Here is a 20,064-nt window from a genome sequence, read left to right as displayed (position 1 = left end):
TATTATATGTCTTTCTAAAAAGATAGAAGAGAAGAATAGATATCTGAGATCATGGGGTAGTATTATAAGAATATAGAAAATGATTCATTGAGAAGATGTCCTGGTTAGAAACTCATTTGTTTGGTGGTATAGTTAGGAGTGCATAATTTTTTTTTTCCTGGAACTATCTTACATCATTCAGAAAGCCAGGGACAAATGAATCTGGTAATTTCCATTTCTTTTAGTTTTTCCAATATTCTTCTGTCACATTTCCACATCAGTTTGTGATTATTATTATTATTATTATTATTATTATTATTATTATTTTGGTAAAGTCCATATGAATGTTCATGCACATTTTTAGCATGTTTTTATTATTTTGCCCAATTTATTATTTTTTTCAAGCCATTTTTTCCCAGTTCAGTTTTGCATATTGTTTTCTTTAACAAATATAGTTTTTAGAGGAAAACTCTATTTCAAAAGTTGCAATATTGTAAATCTTGAGGGATAACTATATTTTGCTTATATATTGGTTGGGGAACTTTAGGGATGACAAATCCGTCAATTTCAGTGCCTCAGTTTTATTATGTTTAAAATTTATTTATTTATAGATCCAATATATATGGCCGTCCAACTTACAAATGCAACTGAATCAATTTTTCTCCCCCATTCCATAGATTTCAGACAAGTTTTCTGGGCTGGATCACAAAGGTATGGTGAAAGTGATTATATTAATCAGTAGTCACAATGGGATCTACCTGGACTAGGTATGATGTTTCTATCAGCTAATGTTTTTTCTATCCTTGCGACCCACAGGTTACTAGGCAGAATGTCCACAGATGAGCGGCACCTGACCTCCAGTTGTGGATCTTTCATCAAGACTGAGCCATCCAGTCCATCCTCTGGGATTGACGCCATTAGCCACCACAGTCCTAGTGGCTCATCTGATGCCAGTGGTGGTTATGGCATCACTATCGGTGGCCATCCTAATGGCCTGGACTCACCACCCATGTTCAGCAGTGCAGGGATTGGTGGTGGGCCTTGCCGCAAGCGATATGACGACTGTGCCAGTGCTATTATGGAAGACTCACCCACTAAATGCGAGTATATGCTCAACGCCATCCCCAAAAGGCTATGTCTAGTGTGTGGGGACATTGCATCTGGATACCACTATGGAGTGGCCTCTTGTGAAGCATGCAAAGCCTTCTTCAAACGAACAATTCAAGGTAGGGTGTCTGGGAGAGAGAATGCAAGTGAAATAGTTATCTGAAACACTGTTTTTGTTAGCTGACACCCAGAATCCATTGTAGGGTTTTATCCTGGAACTGAAAAGGGCTATGTATGTTGAATATTCAGAGGAGATTAGGGCTGAAGAGCAAGCAACTTGATAATGTGAATTTAGACAGCACAGGGTCACAATAAAGCCTGAACCATCAGTACCATTTTGCTAACATTAGCAACATTTTTCTTGTCTTCTTATAATTTGGCACAAAACCCTGACTGAATTTTCTGAATCCTGGCAGTAAATAACTTGGCTTATTTCAATGTTTTGGAACTCTGTGTAAGTCAGATTATATGATTCCTATACTTGTTAGCTTATTCACATAGTCTAATATGTTTTAGAAATAAAAGTTCTCTTCAGTGATAAAAATAACATAAACCATATTTATAGTTGGAAAAACAATACTGTCAGTTATAAAAGACCAGGTCAAAGAGATCTATTTTACTTCCTTTTCAAAATGTTAAGGGTGAGAATCAGTTATTGAAGAAAAGCACTCCAAAATTCGGAAGTAATACAAGAGTAGCTCTGTTCTGTCAGGCCAGAAGAACTATAGGTTTTTGTGGCTGGAAGATGTATTCAGAGAATGAGATGGTACAGCATTTTACAGAATGGGATCTAGAGACCTCCCTGGCTTTGAGGTATTCTCATTTAAGTAGAAATGGGTTTTCAACCTATTAAGCTCTCAACTGCAAATTTTGAGAATTTAGACATTTGGGGACTTTAATTTCTATAAATCTACTGAATGCCAAAGATGTCACTAAATGTTTCTCCTTCAGAAGCAGATGTTTAATTCCCTTGTTACCAATGTAAAAGTTGAATTAAGATTTCATCCTGCAGATTCAAGCAGGGTTTCATTGAGTTACTGTTGCTTCTTTAAGAAAGAGAGAAACACCCCTAGACTACAAGGGAAAATTTCTGTCCTTGAAAATAAATACATTTTCTGTGGTATTAAGCTACCAACAAGTTTTTTGTGCTATAAAGCTCATGACAAACCAAGAAACTGGTAATATTTTTACAGAGTGATTCAAATTAATAGTTGACATTACAAGAGTAAAATGTAACTTATGGGGCATCCAGGGGGAGGTCTGTGTGTCAAAAAGGTTAAGATGGCAGCCACAAAAGCTGTATCCTCTTTTACATGTGTTGCAGTTCATGCAAAAAAGATCAGGGTTTTGCTCACATGATTGTGGCTGCCAACTTGACTGCTTTTAACTATTCCTGAAAACACCCTAATAAGTTAACTACTGGTCCACTGCCTATGTATTATTGTATACAGTCATTCTTAGATCCAAATAAATAATTAACATTCAAATTCCGCTTCTTTTTCTTAACAGAACATGATGGTGATCATTTTCTAATTATATCACATAACTATTGTACTAAATCTCTTATATGGAAGAATTTACAGTATTTCCTTCATATCCTATTGATGTTAATGAAACTGTCAGCAGTAACTAACCACTAGTGAAAACCATATGTTGAAGAAATATGACATTTTGCTTTACTTTCTAGCTGCTTTTAGTTCTTATGCATGCATCAAACAAGTAAAATATGATCCCACAGATAGAAACTGGATTTGCACCAGTTGAGTTGACTTGGACAGGTCACACTCTGTTTCCCTTCTATAACATAGGAAGAATATTGATCTTATGTCAAAAGAAAAAAATTATAAAAGATTATAAGGGTATGTACCTGAAAAGTGCTAGAAGGTTTAAATCTTCATTTCAGAGAATGGTCATGCTGCAAAAATCACTGCGTTTTACTGACCTTATTATGGTAATATAACGTGGTAAACTGTAATCATTAATCCGCTATTCTGTCAGTTTACCAATCAATACATTTCAAGCTACAAAGCTATTTCTGCTTCATTTTTCAACATGTGTGCATATCAATACTGTAATATAGACTCTTTTTTTTTTTTTTTTTGTTCCTTCGAGTCAGTGTTGATTCCTGATGACTGCTTGGACAAGTCCCTGAAGTTTACTTGGCAAGATTTCAGAAGTGGTTTGCCATTGCCTGCTTCCTAGGGCTGAAAGAGAGTGATTGGCCCAAGGTCACCTGGCTGGCTTTGGGCCTAAGGCAGGACTAGAACTCACAGGCTCCCGGTTTCTAGCCTGGTGCCATCACCACTACACCAAACTGACTCTTATGTAGACTCAATGTATTACAATATACATCCCCTAATCTACAGTTTTGCAAACCGTTAGAGTCTGAAATGGAGAATATTTTGTATTCACCCCGAAAACAATCTTGACTCCTGTAAAGTGAAATGAAATAGACATGTGAAAAGGAAACTGGACTTTGTTTTCACTTAGTTTAGTTCACCTTTTGCTGCTAAAGGTGTTTAAATCTGAACAAACATTGCAGAGGGTAATTCTGTATGGGCTTGAGTAGGGTAGATTGTGATGCTCCTTCATTCAATTGGTTCTTTAGTTACCTTCCTTTATGACATGCAAATCAGCATTTTCTATATTCTGTGTAGAGGAAGCTAGGCAGTGTGGGTACATCTCTGCTCTTTCAGTATATTCTGTTGAAAACATAGAAATAAATATACTTGTGTTGTATAGCTTTCTGAGGGCAGAGCTACATGTCAGATACAATTACCAGGTTAAACAGCGGCATGCAGCTTCAGAATGAATGGAGGATAGGAGAAGATAAAGGCTTTAGCCTGGATTTTCATAATTTACCCAGTCAAATCTGGCTGTTCATTGCTTTTCTTTCTAAAAGCAATTTAGGGAAAGTTCTTCAGTGGCTTCTTGTTCCATACACGATTGAAAGAACACTTGCTATGTGGCTTCCAAAACTTCTCTGTCGCACATTTTGATTGGATCCTGCAAAGGCCTGAGTTTTTTGAACATTCATGCAGACTCAGAAGAATAAGCAATAGCACTGAGTTAAAAAAAAAAAAAAGCAACATGTGATGTTTTTACCATTTCAATCAGTGTTTTTTTTTACATATTTCATTTTCTATGGAGTGATGCTTTATGAGTGTTCAAATACTAATACATTTTGCATTTGAAAGCGTATTCTGATCTCTGTTTTGGAGAGGCCTTACTTGCAAAGAGACAACTTGGGTAGTGTTTCTTCTCTGGAGCAACAGTGGTGATTGCAGTGGATTAATGGAACCCACATCACAGAAAAAGGAAATAAAATAAATTACTAGAATCCCCCCCTCCCCGTACCCTTCCTGTTCATGCTGTGTGTATTTGTCTAGTTATCTGCAAACAAATCTGAACAATTGATCTGAGGAAAAGCTTTCTAGCTGCAGAGCTGCCTTTCCTTCTTCGTTTAAAATCCTTGGAATTCATGAAGGTGAAAAGAGTAGCGTGCCGGCCTTTTTGCAGTCAGTTGCTTTCTCCAGGATTCCATGCAGTTTCAGTGGTTGGAGGAGGGGAAAAGAAGAAGATACATTCTGAGCAATATCTACAAACAAGCCTCAGAAGAATATGCTGGAACTCAAACATGAGGTCTGGTGGGCCAAGAGTTTTCACTCATGGGAAAATAAATTAAAAAGTTCTGCAGAAATGCACTGCTGCAGAAGAAAAGACCAGCTTTGCTTCAGTTTCAGATAAACCAGTACTAGGAAAAAAAAATCACCCTCAGCTCTCAAACAAATATGGAACCCTGAGCAAATATGGAACCCTGAGCAAGCTGGGCCCAAGAAAATATGGCACCCACAGTTCAAGAAAGGCCACGGAAGAACTTGCAGAGGTTAGTGCTGATGGTACGCTGAAGGTTGCCAGATGGTAAAAATCTGCCCTAGAACATTATATTTTAAGAGGAAGATTTCCTCAAAAAGTATGTATCAAGCAGCTGAATCAATTTGATGCTCCCTTTTTAGGTGCTTAGCCAATAAGGCATTAGACCATGAATAAGCCCACCCCATTGCCATTTGGGTGCCTTGCCCCCAACCACATAGTTTTTAGACTTGTTTTTTAGGTCATGCTGACCATCAGAGAGATGATGGGGAAGAGGAAGAGGGAAGAGTCATTGGTGGTCAAGCTGCAATGACAGCAGAGGGAGAGGAAACAGAAGCAGCACTGGCAGCATTGCTGACACTCATCTAAAAGCAGATGTGGGGAAGAGCCTCCCAGAATGTTTTCGCCCAGGCTTCCCTTACACCTCGTGATACCCTTGCTTTTGGCCAACTCTGTATGGTATCTTCAGAAAAATAAAGGCAGAGACAGCAGGTGAATTTCCATACCAGCATAAGGATCCACAGTTAGCCACGATGAGCCAAAATGGCAAAACGTGTATCATGACATGACAATGCAAGCTCTGCCCCTTCATACCTGTGTTGTGAAATTGCACACAAGCCCCTAAGGGTGAAGTTTGCATAGCCATGCAGTGTTTCATCACTTGCCTCCCTACCTTTCTCTTGCACCCCAATGGATGCCTCTCCACATCACTATACAGTGGTACCTCAGGTTACAAACGCCTCTACTAATGAACATTTCGGGTTACGACCAGCTTCGGCAGGAAAAATTTACCTCGGGTTATGAACTCGCCTTGGGTTACGAGCCGGATATGCAGCCATTTTCCCTGCTGCCACGCGGTCGCAGCTTCCTGTGGGCGAGGTCACGATAGCAAGGAGATATTCGGTGAGGGTTGTGGTGTGGAAATTGCCTCAGGTTGCGACCAAATTTGGGCGGAGGGCGGAATGGATTAACCGTATTTACATTGAACCTTATGGGGAAATTTGCCTTGGGTTGCAACCAAATTCGGAGGGCGGAACGGATTAACCGGATTTACATTGAACCCTATGGGAAAATTTGCTTCGGGTTACGACCAACTCGGGATACGCCCAGAGTCACGGAACGGATTAAGTTCGTATCCCGAGGTACCACTGTATCTCCCAACCTTTTGGGTCTGCAAGCCATCCATGCTTGTGGTCATAAAAGTCAAAGACGTGGAAGAGACAATGTAGGCACTAAATCCAAACCCCTGTTCAGTGTAGAAATCATAATAAAGCATCCCTGACAGGAGGATGTCCTGTAAACACATCCGGTGAGGGCACGTCCAGCACCTCTTTTAGTAATTAGTTTTACTCTTGAACTGCTCTTATTGTTAGAAAACTTTTCTTAATATTCAGTCAAAATTTGCCTCTCTGTAGCGAAATCTATTATTCCATGTCCTTCACTATGGAGTAATACTTTTTTCTCTGTGGCATTCTTTCTGGCATTTAGAAAGTGCTATTAGCACTAAAGTCTACTCAGGAGTCTTTTCTCATGGGCAAACATAGCAGTCTCCTTAATCCTCGTAGGATTTGGTTTGTAATCCTCTGATTATCCACATGGCTGTACTTTGTTGTTGTTCCAGTTTGCGTGAATTCTAAAGTGTGGTGCCCAGAACTGAGTACAGTGCTTTGAGGTGAGACTCATCAACGCTCAGTAAAGTAGAACTATTACTTTCTGCAAATAAATAAATAAATAAATAAATAAATAAATAAATAAATAAATTTACATGGAACATATACTTCTGTTGATACAATGTAAAATTGCATTTGCCCTTCTGGCAATCATGTCACATCTACTTGCATATATTAACTTTCAGATCAAGTTCAATCCAAAGATCCCTTTCATGCATACCTTATATTCATGCCTTGTATTCTTAATCCTATACATGTAACATTTGGTTTTTTTCCCTAAGTGAGGAACTTTGCATTTGTCTCTATTAAATTTCACTGTGATATTTTTAGCTCACTTCTGTAATCTAAGAATAGCAGGTTGAATTTTATTTTTGTCTTCAAGGATATAAGGTATCCCACCCAGTTTTGTTCCATCTGAAAATCTGATCAGCATTCTCTCCATCTTTTTTTTCCAATTTATTAATAAAAATGTTGAACGGTGCCAGGCCTAGGACTAATCTTTATGGTTCCCCACTAGCTGCCTATGAAGCACCTGGGGCTTCAAAAATAATCAGTTATAGATGTGACATATTGGAAGGGTGGTGATCGTCCAGATTTTCTCAACTCAAGTCCTTTTCTTTGATAGCTGTTACCCATATTGGAGCAAATCTCATAACTGACCCTCCCATCCTTGGGTGACAGGAATAGGAACATTAATGGGGAAGTTTTAATTGTGCCCTATTACCTAATTTGTAGGGGGCCAAAGCAGACAGTCTTTGGCTTTTCTGACTATTTACTTGATGTGCAGGTGCTTTTGATGCCTTCTTGCTCCATTTCCATGATCTAAATCCTTCCTCTTGAATTTGCTGTTAACCCCCAGGAAAGCAATTACAGCTGCAAAAATGTACTTTTTCCCTGTCTTTCCTGTTGCATAGTGGTGTTTGGAGGGTAGAGGTTTAAACCAGGTTAGTAGTGCAGAAAAGCTTAACTCTTCCCAGTGCAGCGGCTCCAATAACAAATTTTAACCTATGCAGTTTCTTAAAAGTGATGGAAAAGTTCTACTCAAGAATTTTTATTAACCCACCCACTTTTTTCCCATTTAAAATAAGGATGTAATCATGTTTTGTTAAACGCAATTGCGCACAGATGTTTAGAGCCTGTGACACATTTACAATTTAGTCTTGAGTGCTATTGTGCATTGAAGGTTAGCATTTTGTTTGTGAAAGTGATTTTAGACAAAGCAACTTCATTGAAGTTCACTGTGCTTTCCTATGCTTTCAGTTATTACCCTGACAAACCTATAAGATAAGATCACCAGATAATCTGAAGGCTTACACTGAATCTTAGTACCCATTACTTTTTCAAAATTAGATAGGAATGAAATGATAGAAAATGTATTAATCTAGAATTGAAGTAGTAATACCCATCAAATGATGTACACAGCCAGGAAATGCCTCCTGAACTTAGTGGATATTCCCTTCAGAGTAATAGTTTCTGAATTACATTAGCAGTACCTGTACATTTCTGTAACTGCAGCCAAGTACTATTCAGTCCCAACAGAGGAAGGACTTTTGAATCAGAGTCTAGGAAATGGAACAAAATGTTCTTAATTTGTCACTAACCTATTGTGACTGTAGTAAGGACTTCACTGCTGGTGCAGGTGTAGCTTCTAACGTGAGAAGCCCTTTTGCTGATGAATCCCTCCAGGGTTGATACATTTCCTGGCAGATGTATCTATTGGCTACAATATTTTGATCTGTGCTAGGTGGTTGTGAACTATCTGTAATGCCTCCACTGTGCTTTTGCTTCAAGGAATGGAAAGTACTAAAAATAAAAAGGATCCAGATACCTATTATGATGCAGTCCTTATAAATGGCCCCTGGGGTATTTGAGAAGGAATTCTTGGAGTTATTTGGAAGGACATTTCTTCAAGATTCATGGTTATATGGAGTTTGTTTCAGTATAATTTTGAGCAATAATGGAGAGCATACTGTTTCTCATGGAAAACATGGGACTGCTTGTCTCAATCCTATGATTCCTGTGGGCCATCTGGAAGAATAGGATATTACTACAGAGGAATAGAATACCTTGGGAATGAATTTGGGAAATCTGGGAATCCCCCAGGAGTGTAATCCATTTGGAGATTATGCATAAATAAATAGTCAGTAGTCAGCTTCTGAAAACTGATTTGATGAAATTTCCTTGTTTGATGCATTCCAGTTAGTTAAACCATTTGGAAACAGTCTATAAAATAAAGAAGCATGTGGAAGCTGCTCTTTAAACAACCTGTTGGGGTTGTCTCTAAGGATTTCCATGAAGTATTTTGAATTGGAGGTGGTCCTTAAGAACATCTAATGATTTTCTATAATCATTCAGAAGGACCCAATACATTACGATGGCCATTTAGGAGTCTTCTTATAGGTCATCCTTGAGAAATGGTGGGAAATAAAAATGGCGGTCTCCAGTCATGTGTATAAACATTTTGTTTATTTTCAACATTTATATCAAACCTTTTCTAACAAAACAAAATCAATGCCACATAATAAAAGCAACCATTTTCATTATATCTCAGAACAATGTGACAATCCAAAGACATTGTAGCATAAAAATAGTAGAGAGTAGCTTCTAGTCTCAGCTGCCTGACCTGGAGGTGAGATGGGGACAGGAAAAGCAGAAAAGGGTCTGTGGTGAGTCTGGAAGGTACCTGTGGTTATCATATGAGACAGCCTGCCTTATTTACCAAATTTCTGGAGGCTGCAGTGTATCAGGAAACAGTTTTGGCTTTGTTTATCCAACAGGAAAGAAACCTGGGCTTTGGGCACATCTTTTGCAATTCAAGAGCAATGTGTCATTGTACCAACCTAGAAAGGCTGATGTCACACATCCCTATTTCTTCCTGTGTCTGAAAAAGTGTGCAAAGTTCACAGCTGCTTCCTAGACTAGGTTCCACTTTCATTCTGTGGATCTTCAAGCATTGTTGGGAAATGTTCATTTGATTCAGTTAGGTGTGGTGCAGTACAATGGAATAGCTCACTTTCAGAGAGCATATTCTGGTGGACAGGTGTAAGCCTGCAAATATCCATGCATCTTTTCTTGCTGCTCATTGGCATGCATCGCTTCCTCCTCTAGCTGCTGAGGATACCTTGGAGCTCTTTCCATCATTGTCTGCCAGATTGCCCCAAGTCCACAGTGACTGAAGTGACAGCATGACTGCCAGGTAGAGGAAGGCTGCTGGAATCCTGATGAGTTAATCTCATCACTTTATCACAAGGCACTTACAGAAATTGCAAGGTGGTGTGAGTAGCTCTTTTCTCCTGGCAGCCAGCCCAGGACTCATAAAAGAAATTGACAGACTTTGTGATTGGGGGGGGGGGGATAAAATAACAACAGAGCAGAGAACTTTGTTAAATATTTGAAGACAGTAGTTTATCTTGTCCTGGAATTGCTTGCTTGTGGGGGATACATATTCGCTTTTGTGTGCTTTTCCTCAAATAAGAGTAAGGATTGGAGAGAAATTTGTTTTCTTTTAATACAGACTTAATATACAATTTCCAAATACAAATCAGAATGCAATTTGCTTTGACTCACAATTTTTGCATTGTAGTTCTCCATTCATAAAATGCACACATGATTAAATTAGCCTGTAACAAGGCATATATGCAGAACATTTGCTTGCAACAATGCATGTATTGGGGCAATGGGGATATACAAAAATGTGCATACCTTTTGTGCAGACTTAAAATTTATAAAGCAGTAGGAAAAATAAAATTTATAAAGCAGTAGGAAAAAAATGCATTTTTGCCTTGAAACTATGCTAATGCTGTGTATGGGGAGCCTGACAAACAGGTTCATCCACTTTCATTCATAAATGAAATGTCCTTGCCAACCTTGACGTATTACAGCATGTTGCCTTTATAAATACATACAGGGTCACCTAGTGGCATTACAATATTTTGAGAGTGTTTATCTAGATTCTTCCTTTTGAATGAGGTGTATTATAAACGTTACGATCTTCAGACACAATCTGTTTAATTAATATAACTTAAAGCAGTATTTAAACAAAAGAGTTCTAACTCACTAAGTAATGTTACTGGCTGATGAGATCTGGTGTACGTATGTGTGCATGCACACGTGTGTGTGTGTGTGTGTGTAGTCTCCAGTTTAAAAGTGAGTTCCGTTCCCAAGGTCTGCCCATAATTTGTATGTAAGCTGCAACAGTATTATTGTATAATACTATATAACTAGTATTATGTAATTAACTTGAACCATTGTGTATTTATGAACCATTTTGTATTTAACTCAAATTTTGTTACAATAGGCTCTGTTCTTAACTATGGGTCGTCCTTAAACTGGAAGTTCTTAACCTAGGGACTACCTTAATGTGTGTGTGTGTGTGTGTGTGTGTGTACACACACACACACACACATTGTATTTTGGAGTGTATCTAACATACATGAGCAGATTTTAGTTCAGGCCACAGTGTTGTCAGTTTCCTGCCTCCTATCTGCCCAAATCTGCTCCAGAGGATCTCCGAGCTCTGTGAAGCAGATTTCCGATTAGGCAGAGTCTGGAGAAGGCCCATTCCACTAGTGCACTGGTGGAGAAGCTGTAGTACTGTAGAATAGCTTAACTTCAATTTCCAGCAGCCCCAGGCACATGGACCGTGGCAAGATGGGCTGGGAATTGTAGTTCAGCAATATTAGGAGATCCACAGATTTTTTAACCCCTGTAAGTAGTCTAACAATGTCCAGATGTATAATAACCCTACAGGACATAGCTTTTCCTATATGAAATTGATTATGCATTAATTATACTTTGCAGGAATTGCATTCTCAGATTTGTTAAAAAAAAAAAAAAGGAATGAAAGATAAAATGCAGGAATATGGAAGGGGAAAATTTAGTGTTTTTTTAAAAGTTTACCTTCTTTATGTATATGAAAAGATAAAGATTCCTATTTTTTTAAGTTTGCAATTGGGTAGGCGGGTATGCCTTGCCATTGCAGTTCAATTCTTGACTGGAGATCAAGCTTGCATTTCAGTTTCCAGGTTTTAGAGATATTTGATACTGCCCTGACTATTGAAAATACTGTGCAGTGCCTGGTTGTAGACTGAATGGAAGCAGATGCATGTAGCTTACTGAACTTCTGAACAATCTCTATATCCTGAATGTAAATCTGTAGTAGCAGCAAGGCTGTCAGCATAGAGCTCAGCAATGGAGAAAACAGCTGCTCCTGTTGACTCTTAAGTGGGTCCTAACTGGTCATCTTCTTCTCATGTCAATTAACTAAATCATATTTCTTTCAATTGTTGCACTTTTCAGTTCATCTGAGTCTGTCCCTAAAAAAGACAGAGATGTTACATGGTATGCCTTTCCTTTCAACAGAGTTCTCTGCTGCAGTGGAGGACCCTCATTTGATCATTTTGACTCTTGACCTGAATGTGAAGGTGATTTAGGGCAATCCAAATGACCCATTTCTCCCCTCCTCCAACAAAGCTGTTCTTTCATATTAATGCCCATATCATCATCTCTGAGATTTCATCTATCACAATTGTTCTCTAGCAGAATTCAGTCTTGTATGCTTCATTGCTGAAAAAGTAAGAATTATATGCCCTGCAAAATGCTAACTTTCAGATTTGTAAAAAGTAAACATTTTATAGAGTATATAGAAGATGCACCTATCTGTACAGGTATGTGAAAAGGTAATATCAGACCAAGCCTGTATCAAAGCGTTTGCAGAATCTTCATGGCTCTTCCTCTCCAATATAATCTTCCAATTCATCCCCTCTCCTTAGAAATTCATGATCCCCCCTCCCAACAATCACATATTTGTCTTATTCTAGACAGCAGACCTCTGGGCAGGGATTGTGCCATTTCTAGACTTAATTATTTCACCATAAGGATTAATTTATGCTGATGCATCATTTAGTGTGATGCTGTAGTTGTCTTATTATGCCTTTGAATTGTTTTAATGACATTTTATATGGTCTTATTGGCTTGTTTTATTGCATCCTCTTTGGGACTAATTTTAATGAAAAGTAGGCTAAATTTGTTATAAATAAATACAAAAATAAAATGTATCTCAGGCCATTTTATACCACCTGAGGCTTACATTTCCTCTGAGCCTCTTAAGCTATTTCTATGAATGCATGAAAATTACTATTTGCTAATGTGTCAGAGAGGTATTTGTATCTGTGGGCACATATAATTCCCTTCCTCCAATGCCTGTTTTGGAAAGGAAGGCTGAGAGGAGCAGTTTTGATTGCAGAGACAATATTTATGGAGTCAGCTACTCATTGTCTCAGTACCAATCTAAGATCAAATTCATAGTCTAAGTGAGATTCCATTTTTCTAAGCACCCCCACCCCCACCCCAAGATCTCCTGGTACAGCATGTAGTTTGATTTTGGGAGAAGAACTAGAGTCATCTCTGAATCTTGAACGACCTCATATTAATGCTGACTGATTCTTCTTTCCAAATAGACTATTTTTTTCCTTTAGGTCAGAGTGATCTTAATGGGAAAAACCATGTTTGTTCGTTCAATGTCAACACTATTTGCATCTACTAGATATGATAAGTCTAATCCATGTGAGCTAGAAGCCACTATAAACTGTTCTGTTTCCACTACTTTATTCATTTTAGATCCATTGTGTGGCATACTCAGAAAGATACCAAAAATCTAATGACCAAGAAGAGTCTGTTTCTAACGCTTGTCTTGTGCCTCCCTTTAATTATTTTCCAGTGCTCTGTAACAGTGTCAAGTGGTTAGGAGTCATCAGTAAAATGTCCCACAATGCTCTCAGCATATTGATTCTTTAGAAATTGTGGAATTAAAATGTCAGTGATTAAAAAAGGGCACACAGGAGAGCCTTTTGTTGAAGACTCCCTCAAACTTCGAGCTGGCCTTCTACACTTTTGAAGCACTTTTTTCCCTACCAATCCCTCCTCCCTCCCTTCAATGAGAGGTCACACAATTCCATGATAATTCTGGGTGGCTTACAACAATAAAAACAATACGGAATCATAACAAAAAAGAAATGCAGGGCAGGAACATATATGATTTGGAGTGCAGGCACAACAGCAGAGAAGACCTGTTTCCTGGGTCACATCAGATTATACTGTTTGATCAATGGGACCAGGAATATGCCAACTTTGTCCAATCAAACAGAGGGGCAGAAACTACCAGAGACAGATAGTCCCTCAGATAGCCAGGCCCTATGCCATGAAGGGATTTATAAGTGGTAACCAGCACCTTGAATTGCACCTGGAAGCTAATTGGCAACCAGTGCAGCTCACACAGGAGAGGTATGCACATTACTGGCTGTGCCACTGCATTCTGAACCAGCTGAAGTTTCTGAATCGTCTTCAAGGGCAGCCCCTTGGGGGTGATTAGGGCATGAGTGATTGGAGGGCTTCCCAGTCCAGGAACAGGTGCAACTAGCACACAAAATTAACCTGTGTGAAGGCCTTTCTAGCCATAGCTGCCAACTGTTCTCAAGCAGTAGCTGCAACTCCAGGGAAACCCCTGAGACTACGCACCAATCCCAAATGAAGAAGGACCAAAGATGGACATTCTCCAAGATCAGGTTAGCTTTGTTGAGTTGGAAGACAAGTGCCTGTAGTGATGAAATTTGAGGAAAGTAAAGTAGCACTATTTAAAAAGCAAAGCTTTAACTAGTTTCTATGATTAAAGAGGTGAGTGATGGATGAGGAAGAGTAGCATTCCCCTTGCAACAGATCTGTTCCAGTTCAAGAGGTGAAACAGAGTTTCTGCATTTCATTTTCTCAGCGGTAAATGTAATTGTATTTGAGAAAAAGGTCTTAGAACAGTAGATGATTATAAAATGGAATGTGAACAGTGTGATATGGCTTCAAAAACAAAAAAGACAGTTTTGAGACTGAAGGGAATAGGAATGTGTAGCCTTGAAAAGACAAGACAGAGAGGATATGATCACAGTCTTTACATATCAAGGCCTGTTCTCTATCATCCCAGAGTACTGACTGGAAAATAATGATCTTAAGTTACAGCAAGACTAATTCTAGTTGAATGATAGGAAATACTTCTGAACATTAGGAGCAGTTTAATAGTGAATATAATTAGATGTAATCAGAGAGATGGTGGGCTCACTTTCACTGAATGTGTCCAATAAGAGTCTAAACAATTCCTTGTCATGTGTGCTTTAATTTGGATTCTTGCGTGAAGCAAGGGTTGGACACTTTCAGTCTAAATGACTTTTTCCAGTGTTACAATATTACAGTTTGGAACCGTATCCAGAAGATTGATCCTCCTTTCATGCACGGTTTCCATCTGCCTAGAATGACTCTCTTCGAAGGGGAGTGGAGATTTTTTTACTGCCTCTGATGGATTCCGATGTGGTAGTCATAAATTGAGAAAGGAGGCTTATTCCTCCTCTCCCATGCACAGTGATCTTAATCCAGTTCCGGCATTCACAGCTACTTTTGAGTAAAGATGGTACAGGGAACATATTTAGCATAGCATGTATTTCACCCTTGAGAGTTTTATCTGTTTGTGTTTTTGTCTGGCCCTGAATCAGCATATACCATCTTTTGTGAGAAATACACCCAATGTAGGGAATTGAGGCTGGGGTTCCTAATGTAGAAGGGAGTGCAATAAATAGTATTTTGTCATGAGTTCATTCAGCCACAGTGCTTGTTCTCATAACTATACTGTTTTTGAACTCAGCTGTGAGACCATATAATATGCCAGGTGGAAGTGCAGGTCCTCATGAGAAAATCTGAAGTGCAAGGAAAGTAAAAGAGAAGGAAATGGAAATGGATGTGCTTCATTGCTGGAGATTTCACAGAGTGGCAGCCTGGAGGCCTGAAAACTGTTTCACTCTCAGAATTGGCTCTGATGGATCAACTCAGGAGTCACCTTTCTCATTTCATACGTGACCCCAGAATCCCTCCCCCTTGGATGTGTTCTTTAGCAAATTGTTAAGGCAGACTCATAAGAAGGTCTTACAACAATGGCAGGAAAATTCAGAAGTGTGGTTTTAGACCAACAAGGATGGTTTTTAGTGCAGCCCACTAAAAATCTGTTTCAGCTTTTGAATGATTTAATTGTGCTGATTTGTTAGATGTTTCTTGGAATGAATTGGAATGAATATTTAGCAGTGGAAAGTTTGTTCAAAACCACTAACACCACAAAGTAAGAAGCTGAAATGGGGAAATATTTTTCAGTTTTCCCAGCTGTTTCCTTGCTGAGTTTTAGATTGTGCACAGAATGTTTTTATTTTAGTAAGAAGGCAAGAGGAATTAATTCTCAATTGCCCAAGAACCCTGACATTTCTTCCTCCATCAATCTCATCAAATCTCATTCCATGCAAAGAGCTTTTGCAAACTACTGTGAAATAATCTTGATTGCCAGAGTTAATCAGAGTCAAGAAAATTTTAAGATGCGTTTACATAATTGTGCTTGTATGAATGTGTCCAAGAGAAGGAAAAGAAAATTTGCCTCCAGATATATAGTTCAGCTCTAGACTTAATGGTGTTTGGGCAGAGGGATGCTCTTTAGATGAAAACATGCATTACATCACTTCACAGTGTGGTGACCCAGCCAGTTCACGTGTTTTCCATGTCATTCTGAAGAGTGAAGCCAAAGATGGTTTCACTATTTCTATCTGTCTTAAGGATGAACTATTCGCTGAAATTACATATCTCCAAACATCTTTACTAAGAGCCTGTGTGATACAGCCAGTTTCTCACTGGAGATTGAGGAGGAGATTCAAGTGGCAACTCCTGTTGACAAAACTCCCCTTGGCTGGTTACTCTCCCTTGGCTTAATGTACCATAAAGCAGCTTGAGGGGGGGGAATGGAGGCTTCTTGGGAAATGGCCAGGATTCGCATATACCATCTGGGATTATTCTATCCCAAGTCAAATAAATACAGTGTTCTTTTTTGTTCTGTGTTTTGACATATTGAGCCCAGTATGGGAATTCCCAGACAATCTTGTCATTAAGATATTTCTAGGGCAAACAAGTGAATCGGTCCAAGAAACATATGTAGATTGGTGCTGGTAGCCTACTGGTATTTCCTCTGATTCCAGCAGACAGACTTTGGTCACAATAGAGGTGAATACGTGTAGCTCAGAGAACCCCAAGGAATCCACAGACTTTGATCAACATAGTAGTTCCTGTTTGTTTTCAGATAGTTTTTTAAGGGCATGCTTGCACTTGTCCTCACTTTTGTTTTACTTTTTATTTTCAGGGAACATTGAATATAGTTGTCCGGCTACCAACGAATGTGAAATCACAAAACGGAGGCGCAAATCCTGTCAGGCCTGTCGCTTTATGAAATGCCTCAAAGTGGGGATGCTGAAAGAAGGTAAAGTGTGGCTGCAGCATGCTTTCTGTCTGTTTGTGAGCACTTGGGGGGGGGGGGACATTATATTTTGGTGTAGGGAGGAGGAAATGGCATAAGTCGTTAGAATTTGAGGTGATTGGAGAAGGGGCATAACAACATGCCATGTTAAAGTAAAATTCTGTTGTAACCTGGATGAAAAAGCAAAAGCAGATAAAATTTAGTCATTGGTCTTTCTGTCTAGGAACAATGTCTGCAGGGCAGTGGGTTAAAGAAGCCTGATCTACGAAAACACTCTCTTGCCGTTAACAGATATGTGAAAACTGTCTATTGGTATACTTTGAGTAAACCTGCCAATGGACAGTATACTTTCTAGTGATGTGCAAGATTTCTGGTTTTTAGTAGTAATGAGGAAATCTCCCAAAGTGCATTCGTCAAGGGTCATCAGTCCAAAGGACTCTTTCTTACATGCAGTCTCTCAAGCAACATTATCATCACTGAGTTGTCTAAAGGATTTGTTTCCAAACTGCACTGAGGAGAATTGTGTTTCTGCTAAACATGGGCAGTGAATTATTTGGAAAGTTCTGAATGAGCGTGTCCCCATTTAGGCCATCATTTGTTCCCAGCTATGTATACAAAGGATCTTGGTGGGTGATTTTTCATACTCTTATTATTCACCTTTAACTTCAGTGATTCACTATAGACAATGAATTTTGAACCCTTCCTATATTTGCAGATTTCCTTGTCCTCACTGGCTACAGGCTTAATAGATGGAAATAAGAGAGGTGGGAAGCTACTATTTAAAATTTCCCAGAATGCTCTGGAGTGATGCTGTACTGGGTGTTGCTGGATCTTGAGGGAAATTTAATATTGTGGCATCTATGACTGAGGCATTAACTGAGGCTCTCTCAGTTGTCCAAGGATGTAAGGACAAATTGATTCAAAAGTCAAGGAAGTTAATATTTAAAATACTGAATTTTGCCGAACTAGGCGGACACCTAAAAATCCAAAATTGTGCATGTAACTATGATATCATGACTGGTTAATGGTTATGCTCCTACAGCTAGTGTTGTTACTGGTTAAGTGCCTAGACCAGGATACATCTAAGATCACGACAGGACACAATTCTAAGTCTTTCTGGGTGGCTCTGATCCCGTAGCCTGAGAGTTCTTTCAGGTTTGCTTTTCTTATATCTTCTTTGTAGGAAAAATATAGTCACTATTGTATATGAAAAATACTCAAGCTTTTAACTGTAATTAATATTTTGAACCCTGATTTTCAGTTAGACAGCTTCTGAGTCCTCTCTTATCTCTCTCTCTCTCTCTCTCTCGTTTATCTTTGATAATAAATTTCTGAATCAGCTTATTATTAAAGCAGACAAGAATATAAAAGCAAAATAAAACAGGGGAATAGCTGAAAAACAAACAGGCCAGTTACTCTGATCTCACTGTCGCTTGGCTCAGAATGTGGAGGATCCTAGGGAAGGTCTTTAGATAAAGGCACTGTTAGGGGAGGTTAAAAAAAAGTCAAGATGGTAGCAGTAATATTGAAGCACTATTTTGGTTTGCAGGGTTTCTGTCACAGCTGCCATCTTGATTTTTTTTACTCACCCCAGCTTTAAATGATATTTGGCCAGGGCTGTGTGGAAATACGACATCAGCAGATATGTGTTGATGGTGTACTGTCTTACCATCATCAAACACTGTCACTTCTTTTAATCTGATGTGCTGTTTGCATTTATATTTTGGTTATTTAAATTACTGTTTTTTAAACCACCATGGATAGAATAAATAAATAAATAAATACTACATAGAAACTCACCACAGAGAAATTGTTTTCTTGGTTTTGCTATATGAAGATGGGGGAAAAACTTTTCCCATAGATTCTGTTTCTCTGATGAGCAGGCAAGGATCTCATTTGTGAAACAGCCTTCACTTCCTCATTTATTATTAGGGCAATTCCTTTATTAAATCCTCAACAGAATACAGCATGCAAGCTGTTGAATCCTCAGGGTTTCTTCAGCTGCAGCAGCAGGTGTGAAGAGGAAAACAGGTTAAAAGATGGATGATGTTAAAGTGATTGAGTCTCTGTACTTTTAGTCTCAAGATGCAGTGAGTGAAGAGGTAGCAGCCATTCAAATTAGGCTGTACTAGATATGGTGAAAGTTTCAGATTGCATCTAGGACTGCCCCTAAGAATACTAAGATGAAAAACATAATGCAGGATATCCCTTTAAAAAGGGGGGGGGGAGCTACATTCTGTTTGTTTTCTGGATCTGTCTTCATCCTTACTTGAAGTAAATGGGTACTTGGGCAGAAAGGAAAAAAGATCAGAATGAAACTAGACCATTTTTTGTATTTTAAAAGCTGGAGATCTTAAGGTAAATGTAAAAAGCTGCATAAGCTGATGCAAGAGAACCTGAGCTGGGTTGCTTTACCCAGTAGCTAAATATCTCCTCAGAGAAATATCCTCAGGTAATATGTGTCCCAAACACACATGCACAAAATATTTCAGACTGAAGCCTGCAGATCTTTTGGCATATGTAAGGTCAGCCCTGTGATTCTATGTGATCTTTTAGTTTAGAATATTAATGGAAACCTAATAAATCCTTTAAAGGCAGAGGATTGGCATATTAAAGTATTGTCTTCTGCCAATCAAAGCAGAAAGAATGTTTATCCCCATTCTCTGATTTGTTTCATGTGATTTAGTCTAGGTTTTTTTGCCTTTCCCTTATAACGCCAAGCCATCTTTATGCCAGCTTGCCTGAATTCAGGAGTGCACAACTTCCCCTGGCCTGAGGGCTGCATCAGTCTTTGCCAGGCACATCAAGGCATTCCAAAAGAGGGCAAGGCCAGGCCCCCTTTTCAGGGGGGTCTGAAGGTTTTAATGGGTAAAATAGGCAACCTGCAAGGCTTAAGGCACACATTTTGCCCCTGAAAACTTTCCAAGACAGGCCAAAAAAGATGCAAATGTTTGTCCCCACCCAATTAGAATTTAATTCAGGTCAAGTCAGTGGTTGTTTTGTTATTGAGCTTCAGGGTATCAAAATCCAGAATCATTATGTATATTATGCAGCAATATTAATTAATTTATTTATTCTAGAAAATTTAAAAATGGCTGCTCATCTTATACTGTA

General features: G+C 38.8%; 1 protein-coding gene across 1 annotated transcript in view; it reads left to right on the top strand.

The window, feature by feature from the left end:
- The first annotated feature begins 795 nt into the window (after positions 1 to 795).
- ESRRB (estrogen related receptor beta) overlaps positions 796 to 20,064 on the top strand; it is a 62,886-nt gene continuing 43,617 nt past the window's right edge. The window contains exons 1-2 of the mRNA XM_007424819.3: positions 796 to 1,205; positions 16,837 to 16,953. Coding sequence (XP_007424881.1) covers positions 809 to 1,205; positions 16,837 to 16,953 — 514 coding nt within the window. The 5' untranslated portion in view covers positions 796 to 808. The remainder of the gene's footprint in view (positions 1,206 to 16,836; positions 16,954 to 20,064) is intronic.

This window comes from Python bivittatus, unplaced genomic scaffold, assembly GCF_059951505.1.
Source record: "Python bivittatus isolate LINGU-HERP-01145 unplaced genomic scaffold, Pbiv_v1 ctg000480_np1212, whole genome shotgun sequence".
NCBI lineage: Eukaryota > Metazoa > Chordata > Lepidosauria > Squamata > Pythonidae > Python > Python bivittatus.
Note: the sequence above shows the minus strand (reverse complement) of the source record. Positions and strands in the feature narration are given on the sequence as shown.